A 16,087-nucleotide genomic window follows, 5' to 3' on the forward strand; every position below is an offset into this window, starting at 1 on the left:
GACAAGTTGTTACTGAGTCTGGGAACGCAAATATTCTTTCCCCAAATACAAAAATAATAGACAAGACTGAAATCCCTACTAATGCAGAGAATTGGTATGAGGCTTTTGAGCACTTGTTCAATTAGGGAAGCATCATTATGAAAATAACAAGATCTGCTTCTCTATCTCCTCTCTCCTACAAAGTGCTGTATAATGGTGCTACTTCTACAGTAGTTAACTGGCAAGCTAAAACTCAGAGGAGTGAGGCAAATGAGGAAAGTTAAAGCTTCCATGACAAGGCCCAAAACACTTGCAAAATTCAGAATGGGAATTTCGCGTATGCCTTTCCTTCATGAAAATATTCAATGACAGAAATTTTGTGAGAGTTTCAGCTTTCTGAATAAAGGAATTTCAACATCTCCACCTTTAACTGTGTTTTACACACCAGGCTGACCAAAATATTTGAATTAACAATTAAAGAGATGGACTGAAATAAAACATCCTGGTTTTCCGTTTTTCATTGCCTCTAATTTATTTATTTATTTATTTGCTACGAGATTCCCATTAAATTTTATTCATAAAATACAGACTGTCTCAAATATCTCAGCGAAAGGGCATACTTAATAATTGAGCCTTATAGCAAGATTTCCCAGCTTTTGGAAGTAGCCCATGCATACAGTAACCACTAATATTAAAGGACAATTTTGAATGGATTTCAGCAAAATTTTGTATTGCAATCATTCAAAGCAAAAAACAGGCCTCAATTTATATCTTAAATAGATATGTATAAAAAACTGACTTGCGTATAACATTTGTCAAACAAAACAAAATTCTATTGAAGTTAACAATGTATTTAGAATTCTGGATTTTCTGCATCTTAACACCAAGGTCATCACTTTAACACATTTTCTCCATTAACAAGTTCTGAAGTTAACTCTTTTAATCAACTTTGTAAATTATACCTGTTTATGCACACAAACATCCCCATCAAATAAGTTCCTCAGGATGAATGATTTATCCATCTCTGGCCTCCAGTAACAGAACAAATGGCCAGTTATGAAGCTGCAGTACAACCCAAAATAACTCTTCCCACCCCTTTCACAAACAGTTTCATGAACAATAACTAATTGCCAGTTGTCTCAACTTAATTAAATTCTCATCAGTTCTCATGCTGTACCACAAACTCTCCAAGCTAGAGGAGTCAGGAAAAGGCATTATTCAAGACTAAATCTGACTCAGTAGGGCATGGTAACCAAGCATGTGACTTCATGAAAAAAATCAGAAAATTACAAAAGGTGATAGACTCACTTTATCCAGGCTTTTAAAGGTGAAAGTTCATGTAAGCTTAATTGTTCAAGTTGACAGCATTGTCTGCAGTGCTGCATCTAACATTGTTGATTTAACGCGTGTTGACAGTGAGGTGGGCAGCTCTGTAGTGCTTCCAGCTGTTCTTAGAAATGCACTGTTTCAAAACTGTAGAATTTTTCCTCTTACTGGATGATTGTGTCATATTTTAAATTCAAATGGAAAAGTTTTCCAACAAACATTTATCCCTTTGCAGGAGCTTCCCAAGTTTCTTGAAGACCTTGCTTCAACAGATGCTGATCTGCCTTGGAACAGGTCTAAGAATCGTTTCCCAAACATAAAGCCATGTATGTGTATTTACTGGCCAACTCTTTCATTTTGCTCTTTACTTTCAATAGTGTAACAGATATTCAGAATGCAAGTGTATTTTTGTTTGATCTGTCTTTGAAATAGCAGTACAATCATGTCCACATTATGAAATCATTTTCTGTCAAGTAATCCATCTTTACTTTGTGGGGTTTTTTTAAAGACAGTTTTATTTGCAAGTAGCTTTTAACTTGCTCTCACAAGCTTAATATGCAGGTGCAAGAAACTGTAGCCTCAACAGTTTCTTGTCTTTGTAATTCAAGCCATGTAGCAAACTCTTTAAAATTCTTCCTCGTTGTTTTTTTCCCCCCTTTAGTAAGAAGTAATTTTTTAAACATATAAAATCCACATGTTTGTGCATTCAGCTACCTCAGGAGTCTGGATATGCTTTCTTGTGGATATGTGTACATGTGCTACAAAGGTTCCACAGAAGATCAGAGTGACTGTATGATAACTTAGAAGCCCAGGCTAGATATTATCACAGGAGACAGGAGTCTGTCTCTCTATACTCAACACTGCTTCATTTTTCAGTTAATAAGACAAGAAATGTCATTATTATTTTAGGCATTAGCTGTGATGTGAGATGGAGTGCATAGCATTCCTTGGTTAATAATGCTACATTCTGTGCTATTAACTTTTCAGAGCAGCTGTTCCTGCTATCTACTACCTTGTTCAAGACATATTCTAAGTCACAGTCACTAAAAATTTATCTTCATCACAGACAGTAAGACATAAACAGATACGTTTCATAAATATTTAACTTTGTGTTCTATTGTTCTTTTCTAGAGTTGAAGACCAAACATCAAAATTCTGGTGTTACACACATGTTATGTTTATTGGAATTTGTAATTTCTGTATGTGTACTGTGGGAACAAATCAGAAACCCTAACTTTTTTTTTTTTTAATAATGACTTAACCTTATGTTAAAAAAAAAAATATATATATATATATATGTGTGTGTGTGTGTGTGTGTGTGTGTATATATATGTATGTAAGTGCCAGAATCTGTCTCAGTGACCTGGGCAGCAAGTATATTTAAAAAAAATATCAGATCCCTGACCCTGCCCTTTGATTCACACAGAAGATGTGTGTGCTAGGACAGCATAGCTTGAAGTACACAGGCTCCTTTTAGGTACAGAATCCTCCCATGTATACATAAAATTGGAAGTTTTAGCTCATTCACCACTTAAATAAAAAAGTATTTTCTACAACATGTCTGGAACATTGAAGAAAGACCATAAAGTAATGAAAAAAGGTTAAATTACCTTTGTATTTAGTGTTCTACTCATTAAATATTGCTATTGTTAATAACAGTATTTTTTATTTGTTAGCACTCCAGGTACACTTTTTACATGCATCATGGTTTTTGAACCAATATTTTAGTTAACTAGACTTTACTTCCATGATAGATAATAACAACAGAGTAAAGCTGATGCCTGATGCTGGTATTCCTGGATCTGATTATATTAATGCCAGCTATGTGTCTGTAAGTAGAAAGTCTCTCACATTTTTACTGTATTTGTTTTCTGGTAGAAGAGTGACAAAATCAGGATTCTAATTTTTCTTTCATTCACTATAGCCACTGTTGCCATGACTTTGTTCAAGTGACTCCTGTGGTACTAAAGATGGCAAGTTAAAAAAATATATATGCCATTTTAATTGCTAAGAAATTATTTCCAAAAATAATTAAAACTGTGTCCAGCAAGTTGCTTTGTATAAATTTTCGTAATATATATACCATTTGTATACCATTTTCGTAAATGGCAACAGTGGAGCTCCCACTGATGTAAATTGTTTAGATAGGTGTTATTTGGTCTCTTGATTCAGGAGTCAAAGTTGTTGTATATTAATAGGACAATGCAGAGATAACTGAACTGAAAACTTTCATAGAAATGGCTAACAGTTTTGGGATGCTCCTTCTTATTCTGTGAAAGTTATGATGGAGGAAAATAAAAGTAGGCTTCTTGAAGAGGAAAGGGAACACTATATTTTTCATCCTCATCTTTCTTCCCAGACTTTCCCATTTTCTTATTGTATGCTCTGAGTAAGTTCTTCATTTATATTTTAATCTTATTTTTGTCCTGTTCAAAGTGTGAATTATAGTTATGCATCTAATCTCTTCTCGCAGTGATCTCACATGAGTTCAACATTTGATTTATATTAAATATTTTCCAAACATGTAGCAAGACATGCAGAGTGTAGTCAAAACAGATGACACAAAGGAAAGTAGAAATAGTTGTTTGCAGGTAACTAAGACATTGCAGAGAATAAGCAGTACAGCTGAGAGAATCTTCCTCTCTTATGAGCAAATGGTATTTATTCCCACGATGTCTTTGTTGTGAGAGTTAGCAGATAGGAAGAACCATGCCCCATGATGCTGGGACTACACAGAACGACTGAGAAGGAAAGCAGAGGCATCTTGGAGCATGGTCTAGTCTTTACCCTTCCTGTCACTGACAGGCCGAGTCTTAGAGAACACTAACAGCAACTTCCAAAAGGCTGCAGCAAATGCCAGCTACAGTGTTCCCTGCTGAGGTTTTGCTTGTGTGCATACATTTGGGATGACCATTCATCAGTGAATAGACAATTCCAGTGTTACAGTTTCTCAAGGCTAAAGTTTTGCCCTTTATCTGCTCTCACTTTCTATGTTTGTAGATATATAAATATATAAATGCTTATAGCTGTAAACATGCAATATGTATGTGTATTTACATACCTGATTAGCTAGGCCTGTTTACATATGCACACTTGTAAAGAAAGGAAAAGAGAAGTCTTGTACATAGTTTCAACAAATGGGAATTCTGCTGCTACTTTGGCTTTCATTGGTTAAAGCGACTGATCTGTGAGCTTTGCATCCCTGAATTATAGTTTCTCACCTCGCTCTTAAACTAAGGAGGATTAACGTAGTTTCCCACTGCCACCTGTTCTTTATATTATACATGGAGTAAGTAACAGGCAGCTGTGAATTATAGGGCTATAATTCCAACAAGAAGCTTTGGTGGTGCTATAAACCACTGTGTCTGTTGTTTTGAGCAATAAGCAGAACTCTGTGATATTATAAACTGCTAGATCTGTGGCATAAATTTATTGCTATTATTGCTATTGTTGTTATTTTAGACTTTCTGTAGTACATAATAGTTCCTGTAGGTGTACTTCTTTTCTATGAGGAACCAGATCCATGTGAAACGATGCACTCAGAGCATCTATAGATTTTTTCAAGAAATTTCCTTCTTCCCGAGTTTTACACCAATTTATAAATTAACCAAGGAGCAAAAGCCAACACTAAAATAAAAGTCAACACATTCAGTAGGTTTCTTGAAAACCTTTAATTGGAGATCATTTATTTCAATGAGCTTCAGCCCCAGGTTACAGCAGATCTCAGACAATCACCAAAGAACAAGGCCATTACTGTGTGTATTACTTGCACTGGCTCTCAGACTGCTCCTTATTTGTTTCCCTGGCTCTACTGCTTCTTAGCACTATTTGATTCTCCTCTGCTGGGCATCTCTTGATTTAGTTTTTGGTGGCCTCTAGCTGGATCTGCAGTAAGTATAATATGAAGGCTTAGATTCTTTTAAATGGACTATGATGACCTGATGACCCTGTAATATCTCTGCTAAATGCATTTCTATTACCATGACACTTCTCATATTTTAGTAGAATAATTGGTTCATAACTGGACTACCAAAAAAAATCCATTTCTTTCTTAGTTTTCCAAGGCAGCTTGCCATGCAGCAACTATTTAGGCATTTGCCAATTTGCTCAGTATGTCTGACAAGGTTTTAGCCTTAGTCATGGCAGATACAGGCACAACTATGAGGCACATGCAAATGCTTTTATTTCCTTGCAAACCATTGTGTATTAAACATTTTCTCTTTCTCAGGGCTACTTATGTCCAAATGAGTTTATTGCAACTCAGGGACCATTACCAGGAACAGTGGGTGATTTCTGGAGAATGGTGTGGGAGACAAGAGCTAAAACACTTGTGATGCTCACACAATGCTTTGAAAAAGGACGTGTAAGTTACCAGTGAACCAATTAAAAGTATTTGATATAATTGGACATGCTGTATGTAGTTTCTGTCCAGATTATAACATGATAATTGTTAATTAATTAGTAGTCATCTCCCTGCAGATAAGATGTCATCAGTACTGGCCAGAAGATAATAAACCAGTGACTGTGTTTGGGGATATAGTGATTACTAAATTGATGGAAGATACTCAAATAGACTGGACCATCAGAGACCTAAAAATTGAAAGGGTAAGCCAGCACTGGAAGTTGATAGAAAAAAATTCATCCAACACCCAAAAGAACATCAGATATGCTATATCACACCCAACTACTCTCTCAATATTCTTCTTTTAATCTTTTAGTGCATATGCATTGTACTGCCTGATTGTCCGGTGTTTTATTTTCATTCATGTTTTATTGCCTGAGAATTTTAGTCACAAAGAGCTCAATATGCTATCAAGGGCCTATTAAGCTTACTGAACTTCTGGTCTGGTGGGAGGTGAAGTTTCTACTTGGACACATTGGTGTCTATTCTAGAAAGGAGTAATTCTAACCATTCTGGGATCAGACAAATCCCTTTGAATGGATGCCTCTCAGATAAAAGGGCAAGATTCTCTGGTGCAGCTGTTTTGCATTGTACCACCCGCCACTGGCCTCCACCCCCAGGAGATTCACCCAATATGAATGAGAATCATCAGTATTACTCCTACTCTTTGTGCTGGGAAGGAGGAATAGGGGTACAGCAGAGCTCTGCACCTTTGTCATGACCCACAACTACAGTTTCCATGCATTGGATGACTCAAAACAGCAGGTGGGCTCAAAAAGCAATCTGGGAATAAAGATCCAAAATTAAGTCACCTTTCTTTGGCAATCCCAAAATTTATTTGTGTTGTATGTAGTGCAGCCATATCCTAGGACCTGAAATTGGCCATGCTAATGCAGGCATTACTATCCTGTGGCATGTGCATATGAGAAAGGGCACACAGCAGGTAGGGGCTGGTCTCAGCAGTCGCCCCACAGGGATATGTTGTGCACATAGTACAGGGGAACTGAACATTTAAAAATGATTGAGAGAAGATAAACCTTTTTTTTCTGCTAAAAATAGAACATAGAGAAACAAGACTGGAAAAAGGACTATTTAGAATAAAAATGGATTATAGTGAAATGCCAAGTCACTTGTGTTAACCAGGGTGAGGCTAAAAAGAAGATAATCTGAATTGACTAGGTGATTCATATACTGTAGCCAAACTACCCTGCACAAAATGCTATGCCCTTTATAAGCATGTCATTAAATGTGTTGTATTGCTGGTTTTAAGGCTGTACATCCATTCACAAGAGGGTGAATGGTGATGATCTTCCAGTGAAGATAAAAAGCATAGTGAAGCAAACAACTCAAATCATTGCCATTGTGAATTTCTCTTCCATTTTTGTGTTAATCAGTTTAAAAATAATAGTACAACTACAAAGTAGTTGCTATACATAATTGTTCACTGATGTTCAGTATTTCTTGCAACATGAAAGAAGCAAGTGATTTGTTCAAAAGCAATTTGAATAAATAGAAACTGGTTCATTGCACAACAGTTGATTAAACTGTGGTACTCCTTGCTGCAGGATATTGTGAAGGCTAAAAACTTACAGGGATTCAAAAAATCTATATAAATTAGTAGAAGAAAATACTGATGAGTACTATTAAATTTCCATTTACTGTCTTTCACTGAGGCAGTTCACAAGCCACAAACTATTAAGAATGGAAAGGATATTCTGGGGAACTACAGCTACATTGTTGTCATGTTTTATAATGTTCCCTAACAATTTTTCTTGACTACTGTTGGAAAGAGCATATTGATGTAGACATGCCTTTGGCATTATCCTATTCTTTCATTTTTATGTCCTTCAAAAGTAATCTCAGTATTAGATCATAACCTCTTTTTTGAGGTTACTGTTGCTGCTGCTCTGACAGAAAGAACATGAAAGAATATATATCTCTGTTCACCCAGTGTGTGTGTGTTTGCCTTTACCACATTAGATCAGACTTAGAGTGTTTTTTCATGCTTTTTCCTGAACAAATTTGTCATCCCAGCTCACTAAATTTCTAAATGAGCAATAGAAACTTCAACCTGCAATCTACAAATTATAGATATATAGATATACATATTATATGACATCTTAATTCAAATGAAGAATCACTATTGAAATCACTAATACTTCCTGAAACACAGACTGGATGCCATCCCTCAAAAAAAGTGTCAGAAGTTCTATGCGCAGCAAATTATCTCTTCATGTCAGTAATCTTATAATTATTATGCTATCCTAACTTCATTTTTTTACATGAAATTACTGATAAGGTTACATGAACCTTCTGTAGCATTTCTTCTGTAAAAACTGCATTACTATGTATTTTTCAGCATGGAGACTGCATGATGGTGCGCCAGTGTAACTTCACTTCTTGGCCAGAACATGGAGTCCCTGAAACTACTGCACCAATTATCCATTTTGTAAAACTTATCCGTGCAAGTCGAACACATGATAACACACCAATGGTGGTTCACTGCAGGTGGGTATATTCACCAAGTCATCGTTCAGTAGCTTTGAATCTCAAGTCCATAATAATGCACAGGGAAGTTGCCAGAACAACCACAGAGACTGAGTGCACAGATATGCAGTTCTAGCATAGTCCTAGAACTGCAGTTCTAGTCCTTTCCAGAAAGTAAAATGTCAGTGTCTGTTCTTCTCTTTATGGAAGTTCATTGAGGTGATGTCAGGGAAAATAATTGCTCCAAAAATTACCATAAAGTACTGCTGGATTTTTTTTTCATTTTCCTCCTTAATCATAAGAAGAGGAATAGCAAATTATATGTATTGGTTATATTATGATAATTAGTGTTCTTCTTAAGAAGCAAGTATTAAAAATATATTTAAAATGCACATGTCACATATCATAAGGAAGAAACTATTTGAAGAGAGAATGATAAATAGAAATAAGGGTTTGCATAGGCCAGATTTCAAACTTGGATGCCTGTAAAAGTTAAAACCTATATTTAGGCTCTTAAATAAATGGTCTGGTGGTTAGAGGTGTTCAGCTGTCATAGTTTCCACTGGTTTCATTAACACCCTTAAACTTCTGTTTGAAAGAGTAAGTGTGTGGGGAGGCCTAGGTCTTAAAGAAACCAATGAGTGTGACCTGCATTTTGTGCAGGTCAGTGTTCCCACTCAGTGAGTGGGCAAGCTCATTAAAAGGGGTCTGAACTCATAGGTCTGCTACTGAGTCTTTGCCCCATTCTCACTTGGTGTGAGTCTGGAAATAAGTGAAAGGAAAAAAGATGGCATTGATGCTACAAATCTTTTCCATTTTATCATGCATGGGAGTTCTTTTAATTTGCCCTCAGCATCCTATGGGTGCCACCCACAAAGGGTAGTAAAACCTTAGCTATTTAATATTGTTGTCTTTGATAAACATTTCCCTCTACTGCAAGGACCAGAGAGATTATGACAGGAGAGAACAACATGGTGCTCATGTTTTTAGAACATTTATATTCTGTGGGGACTCTCTTTTTCAGAAGGGAGATATGTATAGGAGCCAGCATGGGTGTGATACTCCACCTGTGCTCAAATTCCTGATGGTTATAAAGCATTACTGTGTATTCTCATATCCAGAAAACTCATTCATTACTTTTTTCTCATTAGATATTGCAAGCTCAAGAGTTCTTCTACATATTTCTTTATTATCTACAGTAATATACACTGCATTTATTACACCAATAGCAGAGAAGTCTGATACTTATTTGGAAATGATCCTATTCATTCTAAGACCATGAAATAAAACTACCTACCAGCATGTCTTGCATACTCATCCTCCTTTCAAAAGTATTTTCTTTTACATTTTTTTGCTAGATCCCATGTTATTTTGTCTCAAATCCCAAAAATATTACAGAATTCCAGTGTGATTTCACAAAATCTTGTGATTGTTTTTGCTCTCAATTAATGAGCTCTAGAAAACTCACAGAAAAGCCTTACAATCTTTTTTCCCCACTCAAAAAGGTTTGGGACACATGAAAATATAAATTAGTAATATCTCATTTATCTGATGAAAATGAAAAATCAAAATTTATGAAAATGTGAAATCAAAAATAGAAAATGGCTCAAATCCAGATTTCACTTGATCCAATTCAGAAAGGAATTCACAACATGTAAATACTGAAAAAAAAATTTAAGTTTTGCTTCAAACGTTTTTCTTTTCACAATAAACAATTTATTCAGAATATTCTAAGAAAATACTGAAAGCATTAACATAGAAGCTTTGTATTGTTTATCATGTTTGCAGTGCTGGTGTTGGAAGAACAGGTGTTTATATTGCACTTGATCATTTAACCCAACATGTAAATGACCACGATTTTGTGGATATCTATGGACTTGTAGCTGAGCTAAGAAGTGAAAGGATGTGTATGGTACAAAACCTGGTAAGATTTATCTATTCTGATTTCCTGTTGTTGAAAAACTAGTCATCTCTTCAAGTGACCTACAAAACAAGACTAGAAAACACTCATAACAATCAGATGTATAATACATTTTCTACCAAACCCTGCTTTTATTTATTTCAAGCATTGTGGAAGCATAGTGTCTGTATCCACCTAAGTACACTTAGCCAGCAAAGTCTTGACAGGTGCTGAAAAGAATGCTATTTATTTTTAAAATAATGATTTCTCAGTCTCTAAGAAAGTTTATTTCAAGTTTTGGGTGCAGAAAAATTGTTATACTAAAAATAGATTCACTTATTCTCCACTTAATTTGATTTTATTTACTACTTTACTATATTTACTTTATATACTACTACATTAGTGTATTTTTTCATGTATGCATATGTGGCATAGTCACCAAACTTTAAAATATTAATCTACTCTTGAACTCGTTATTGATTAATTGATTCTTTTTCAATTGCTTTAAATAAAATAGTACATATGGATATGGATTTAATCACAGATTTCAAACTGTTCAAAATCAATGCTGAGTTTTGAGTCTAAAAAAACTACATTTCTGGCAGATTTATTTTGTATGGATATAAGTCAGTGATGACCTGCTGGTGAGGAAGACTTCCTTTTGCTGTATCTGGAATTCTGACTATATGTAAAGGAATAATAGAAGAATTTTAAGCTGATCCTAAATGCCCAGTGAAATGGAAATCAGCTTTATTTGGGCAAAGCTTCTGGCATGAGTCTCCTGCTGGCCAGATCTAACCCAGGGCAGCCTGAAACCTTTGATTCTACAGCATGACTTACCAACTTCTCAGTATGGACAAGTACTTTCAGAATGAACTTCAACATGACTGATGAATTTAAACTGATTTTAATGTAAGGAGATTTGTTCCATTTGGAATGAAATTCTACTATTCCTTATCACATCAGAATATATAAAAAGTATTTCAGAATATATAAAAAGTTTGTCAGAAGCAGTTCATCCTTCTTCAGAAGATTTTATGGGACCTTCTGGTGATATTCTGATATGATGTGTCTTGTAAGGTGCAGTCTGGATACCATGTGCTCTAAATTTTCCTTTTGAAGTTTTGATGCAGATAAACAATTGCCAGTACTTTCTTGTGATGATGAATTCTGGGAATACGTTTTGGTTCTTGTTTTACTTTTTTGACTAGAAGTATAATCATCTAGAAATAAGTCAAAGGCTGGAAGGCAATTTAATGGAAACACTCCCCAAAAAAATATTTAAACAGTGAGATATGTGATAATATTATTGTATGTTTTTAAAATATGCATCATTTTTGTGTATCTCTTCATTTGAATGTTTTGACAGGGGCTAGGGAAAGGTGTGCCAAAATGCAATACAAGATGATAATGTCAGAGTTCAGATTTCCTAACAAATCAAGTATCCATATGTATGCTATCTGCAAAATTCTGAGATAGCATGTTCTCTGTCCAGGTCATTTCTAGCTCATATTTGCAAGACTGAAAAAGTAGGATCAGCAACAATACTTGCCCAAAGGGAATCAATCTTGTAAAGTTTTATGGCAGATTCAAGAGTCAAGCTGTTCTGAGAGTTCTGTTATAAAACACTGTTGAGTTGCCTATTAATCAGATTTTATGTGATCAGCATAGAAGATATAAAAGAGAGGAGCAATTCCTTCCCAGAACTCAGTATAGAAATCTCTCAGTCAAACTGTGTGTGAGATCTACGAGTAAAATAAATAAAAGCTGCTTGCTCTCAGACGTGTATTTTGCTTGTTTATAGCTTCAAAATAATGTTCCTTTTGCTAACAGACTCACAATCTGTTACTGTAACCAGAGGATGAGAATAGTTAAGACTCATTGTTTCTAACTGAGAAAATAACTAGTTACACATAAATAGCCAAGTTAGCCTGCTTCACTCTCCCCTGGCAAACCCAAAAATATTTTCATTGCTTCATCATCAGAAGTAGCTGTATGAGTGCAAGAGATTACAGAGCTTTCAGAGGCTGCATTCTGAACTGGAATAACCAATCTAAACTCCTCTGAAATTTAAGACCTGTGACAGTAACTCTTATCCATGTAAGCAAATTTCTCTCATACATCTGAGATATTTGAATTCCAAATTGATGGCAGTTCTGAAACAAATAGCAATTATTGAGTGAAAAAAATTACGTATTTCAAAAGTCAAGAGTAAGTATGATTTTGGTGTGGATATTCCAAATCCATCTCAACAAGTCCTGGTGCAAAATGTTCTAGCTAACCCAACTTGAGCAGAGTAGTTGCACCAGGTGATCTCAAGAGGTCTCTTCCAATCTGAATGTACCTGGCTTACTTTCTGCATCTCCATATACAATACTTCTCCTATGTGAATATATGCTTAATCTATTTATTATATTTCTATCTGTTTTCATTCTTTTATCTCATTCTTACATTGCCTTATTTTGTTTTCTTCTTTTCAGACATTATGTCCTTGAAAGTATCAAATTAACTTTAATTGCCCACTCTTTGTGCTATCATATGTTAAAAATGAGGCTACAGCTCGGGAAATATCACTCAAAATACTGGGTTAATTTGCTCCTAGCATTGGAGCAAATATATACAACATATAGGTTTAGATTTACTTGAACTTCTGCATTTGAGTGCACCCTGCTGGTTTCCTCTATGGTAGAAAGAGGAAAATTTTCTTATCTAGATATTACATTCATGTGGTTCAGTTTCTTCAGTCTGCATCTTGTGGCAAAATGGCTTTTCGTAGAATGAACATTCACAGAAAATTGTGGAGCAGTCTACTAATCTCAGTAATGGTTAGTCTAATTTCATATATCTTACTTATATATCTTAGGATTAATATGTTTTGGCAAATTTAAAGCATTATGTTTCATAATAATTGAAATCAGATCAGACATATATGGCATGGTCACTGAAGTACTGAGATTGCTGAGTTAAACTGCAGTTACTTTGAGATTTTCTACGTGTTACAGAAAAAAATTTAAATGTTTCTGGCTTTTCAAGTAGATTTTTCTTCTAATCAAGCATCTTTAAATTCAAATATTGCAGGCACAATATATATTTTTACATCAATGTGTATTGGATCTGTTGACAACCAAAGGAAGTAGTCAGCCCTTATGTTTTGTAAATTATTCAGCACTGCAAAAGATGGACTCTCTGGATGCCATGGAAGGTAAGGAGATACAGGCTGTGTCAAAATTATTTTTTCACAGCAGGTGCAGTGACTTTTCCAGACTAAGAAGCAGCAAAAAAGTCCTTTGACTTCCTTTTTTTGTTTCAAAAGTATAAATAGGTAGCCTTTTGCTGCTCTTTATTCCCCTCACAATAATGGTCATTGCACAAGCTTTCCCCACTATTTTCCATGCAAAATCTTTTAAATTCAGTGAAAAATAATTATCTGCCATAAATTATTATTTATTTAAAGGGTAGGTTAATTTAATATATCTGTTTCTTCTGCAGGTGATGTGGAGCTTGAATGGGAAGAAACAACCATGTAAATATTAGGAGTAAATATTACAGAAAAGGAGATTTTGAAAATCCAAGTAGTATTTTTCTAAGTACAGGGGCCAAAGTGAATTCCCCTATTTTGTTGATTAAACGAAACACAGATGATTGAGACATCTTTTCTTCTATCAATGTGCCTTCATAAATAACTTTAAGTATTTTATTCGGAACACCAAGCAATAATGGTTTGGAGTACTTTTGCACAGACTGCACTTCTGGTGTTATATAAATAGTGCATTCAGTATATATTTAAAGTGTATTTGAACACATTCCTTTTTTCCAGACTATCTTTGTAAAAGAAAAATGAGCCAAATAGGATGTAAAAAATTAATATTTCTATTGAACCTACTTTGGTGTGAATTTGCTGTGTTCTGTGTGTTTTGAATTTCAGTAAAAGCTAAGGTTTCTTTACTCATTCTTGATAGATTGGCTTCAGTGTTATCAGTTCTTGCAGATTAATTCCAAGACCATCACAATGATCTTTACCTAAGTGTATGTTCTTGTGTTTTGAATATTTTTTTTACAAGTGGTAGTACATCAGCTCATGATCCTGAACAGCTGAAGAGTCACCTTCTGACATGTAGAGGATTATTCAGCTTTTACACAGCACACAGTAGCTCTTCAGGGACACTTGGGGCTATTTAAACTATTTTATAATCAGCAGGTTGGGTTTTTTAAATACATAATGATGATTGCATATGTTCTGTGCAGAAAAAAAAAAAGTGTTTTACATTCCTGCTACTTTTTCAAGCAGATAAAACAAGGTAAAACTATAAATCTATTCTCTGTTAAAATGAATGCTATATTGACTTATGTAATAGATTGTTTAGAATTCATTCACCTTTCTTGAATATAACACTATTTAACATTTTGAAAGGTTGTTCAAAATTTAATATCAATGTATTTTATAACATGGTAGTCAAGTAAAAAGTTTTTTGCACCTTACTTAGGTTTGGCAAATCACTGTAGACACTGAAAATTATGGGAGTTAATATCTAGAGATTTAATAAAAGAAAACATCTTCCACTCCCGATGATGATGATAATTTTTATTATTGGAAATAAATCTGAAACAGGAATGAGAGAAGCAGGAAGCTTGTATCTGAGAAGAAAAGCAAAAATTAGTAGCTTAGGAAGACTAGAGACATAATGAAACTATGTGCCCTGGTTTTACATGGAAGTGACAGATTCAATTGATATTGGGTGGAAGGGTTGATTGCTAAGTTTTTCTCAGGTAAAGAAATGTATCATAATTCCAATAACAATGGAGCTGTGACCTTAATATGAGATGCAAAATATAATGGCAAAGAGACTGGAACTGCCATCTTATATTGTGCTTAAACACAAGAAATCAAAACTATCTTGTTGAGGCATCAAGCTCAGAGAAGTCAGACAAAACTTTTTGGAACCTTGAAATATGTATGTGAGGAGCTGTTCTTGTGTGCACACACTCTGAACAGAATAACCAATGAACAAAAATTTCCATTTCTTCACTGTAGCTTCCAGACAGAAAATGCTATGCAGAAGGTGACCTTGTGTTTTTTCAGAACTAAACTATGGTGTTTTTAGAAACTGGCAAGGATGGTACAGTGAAGACCCTTTGTAAATTTGCAGGAAGTGCCAAATATCTAAAATGAAAATCAAAATACAGCATTTAAGGAGGTAGAAGTGCTCTACAGAGATATTTGGGCAATCTGTCTTTTAGGAAGATCAACGGTATTGTAAACATCACCTGTCAGGCTAAAAAGAAAACAATGCCTTTTAAAGCTTGATAGGGGGAGAGAGAGGTGATGTCCACAGCTGTTCAAGTCTCTGGCAAAGCATTCGGTGCAGCTCTAGTTTCATTTGGTTCCTATGAAACATGTGTTCTTCATTTATTATACATGTACTTTAAAGTATTCTGACAAATTGCTTATAGGGACTTACAGATGTTTTTCATGATTTGTGTTTGTACTTGGTAGCAGTACAGGGAGCACTGTGATAAATTGACATTATAGAGTCATAATCTTGTATAGTCTTATATCCACAATGGTGGACTGTCTAGAGGAAAAATTAAAGCCTTATGCAACTCAGAGATGAACTCCAGAAGTCCTGAATGTGTTTAAATGTTCTCTGGCTTTTATAAAGTACTTAATGGTGAAGATTTTGTAAACTCCTTTAGGGGACCTGCCTATGGTTACACTGTAGGTTACACTGCATCCAGTAAACTCTTGCCTGAAAGAAAATGTGTCTCTTTTTTCTCTAAGAAAAGTAATTCAAGTACTTTACTGTACAGTTTGACATAAGCAATCTGATATATGCCACCTTGATGCATTTTCTATTGTCTCCAGGGTAAAAGATAATATTCAGCATAAACTGGCCACAGCTCTTAGGGTACATGGTCAGGAAAAGAAGTATCTCCAAGCAATTCTCCACAAGTGCTGGTTTTCAGTACAAACACAGCAGTAGTTTGAACCTTAC

At 35.0% G+C, this 16,087-nt stretch overlaps 1 protein-coding gene across 1 annotated transcript in view; it reads left to right on the forward strand.

Annotated features, from left to right (window-relative positions):
* PTPRQ (protein tyrosine phosphatase receptor type Q) overlaps nt 1-15,852 on the forward strand; it is a 128,904-nt gene extending 113,052 nt beyond the window's left edge. The window contains exons 56-63 of the mRNA XM_085569150.1: nt 1,541-1,631; nt 3,060-3,136; nt 5,534-5,668; nt 5,785-5,910; nt 8,067-8,215; nt 9,983-10,118; nt 13,173-13,296; nt 13,584-15,852. Of these exons, the coding sequence (XP_085425276.1) occupies nt 1,541-1,631; nt 3,060-3,136; nt 5,534-5,668; nt 5,785-5,910; nt 8,067-8,215; nt 9,983-10,118; nt 13,173-13,296; nt 13,584-13,621 (876 nt within the window). The 3' untranslated portion in view covers nt 13,622-15,852. The remainder of the gene's footprint in view (nt 1-1,540; nt 1,632-3,059; nt 3,137-5,533; nt 5,669-5,784; nt 5,911-8,066; nt 8,216-9,982; nt 10,119-13,172; nt 13,297-13,583) is intronic.
* Nucleotides 15,853-16,087: the final 235 nt, after the last annotated feature.

The sequence above is a fragment of the Lonchura striata genome, chromosome 1A (genome assembly GCF_050655825.1).
Source record: "Lonchura striata isolate lonStrDom1 chromosome 1A, ASM5065582v1, whole genome shotgun sequence".
Taxonomy (NCBI): domain Eukaryota; kingdom Metazoa; phylum Chordata; class Aves; order Passeriformes; family Estrildidae; genus Lonchura; species Lonchura striata.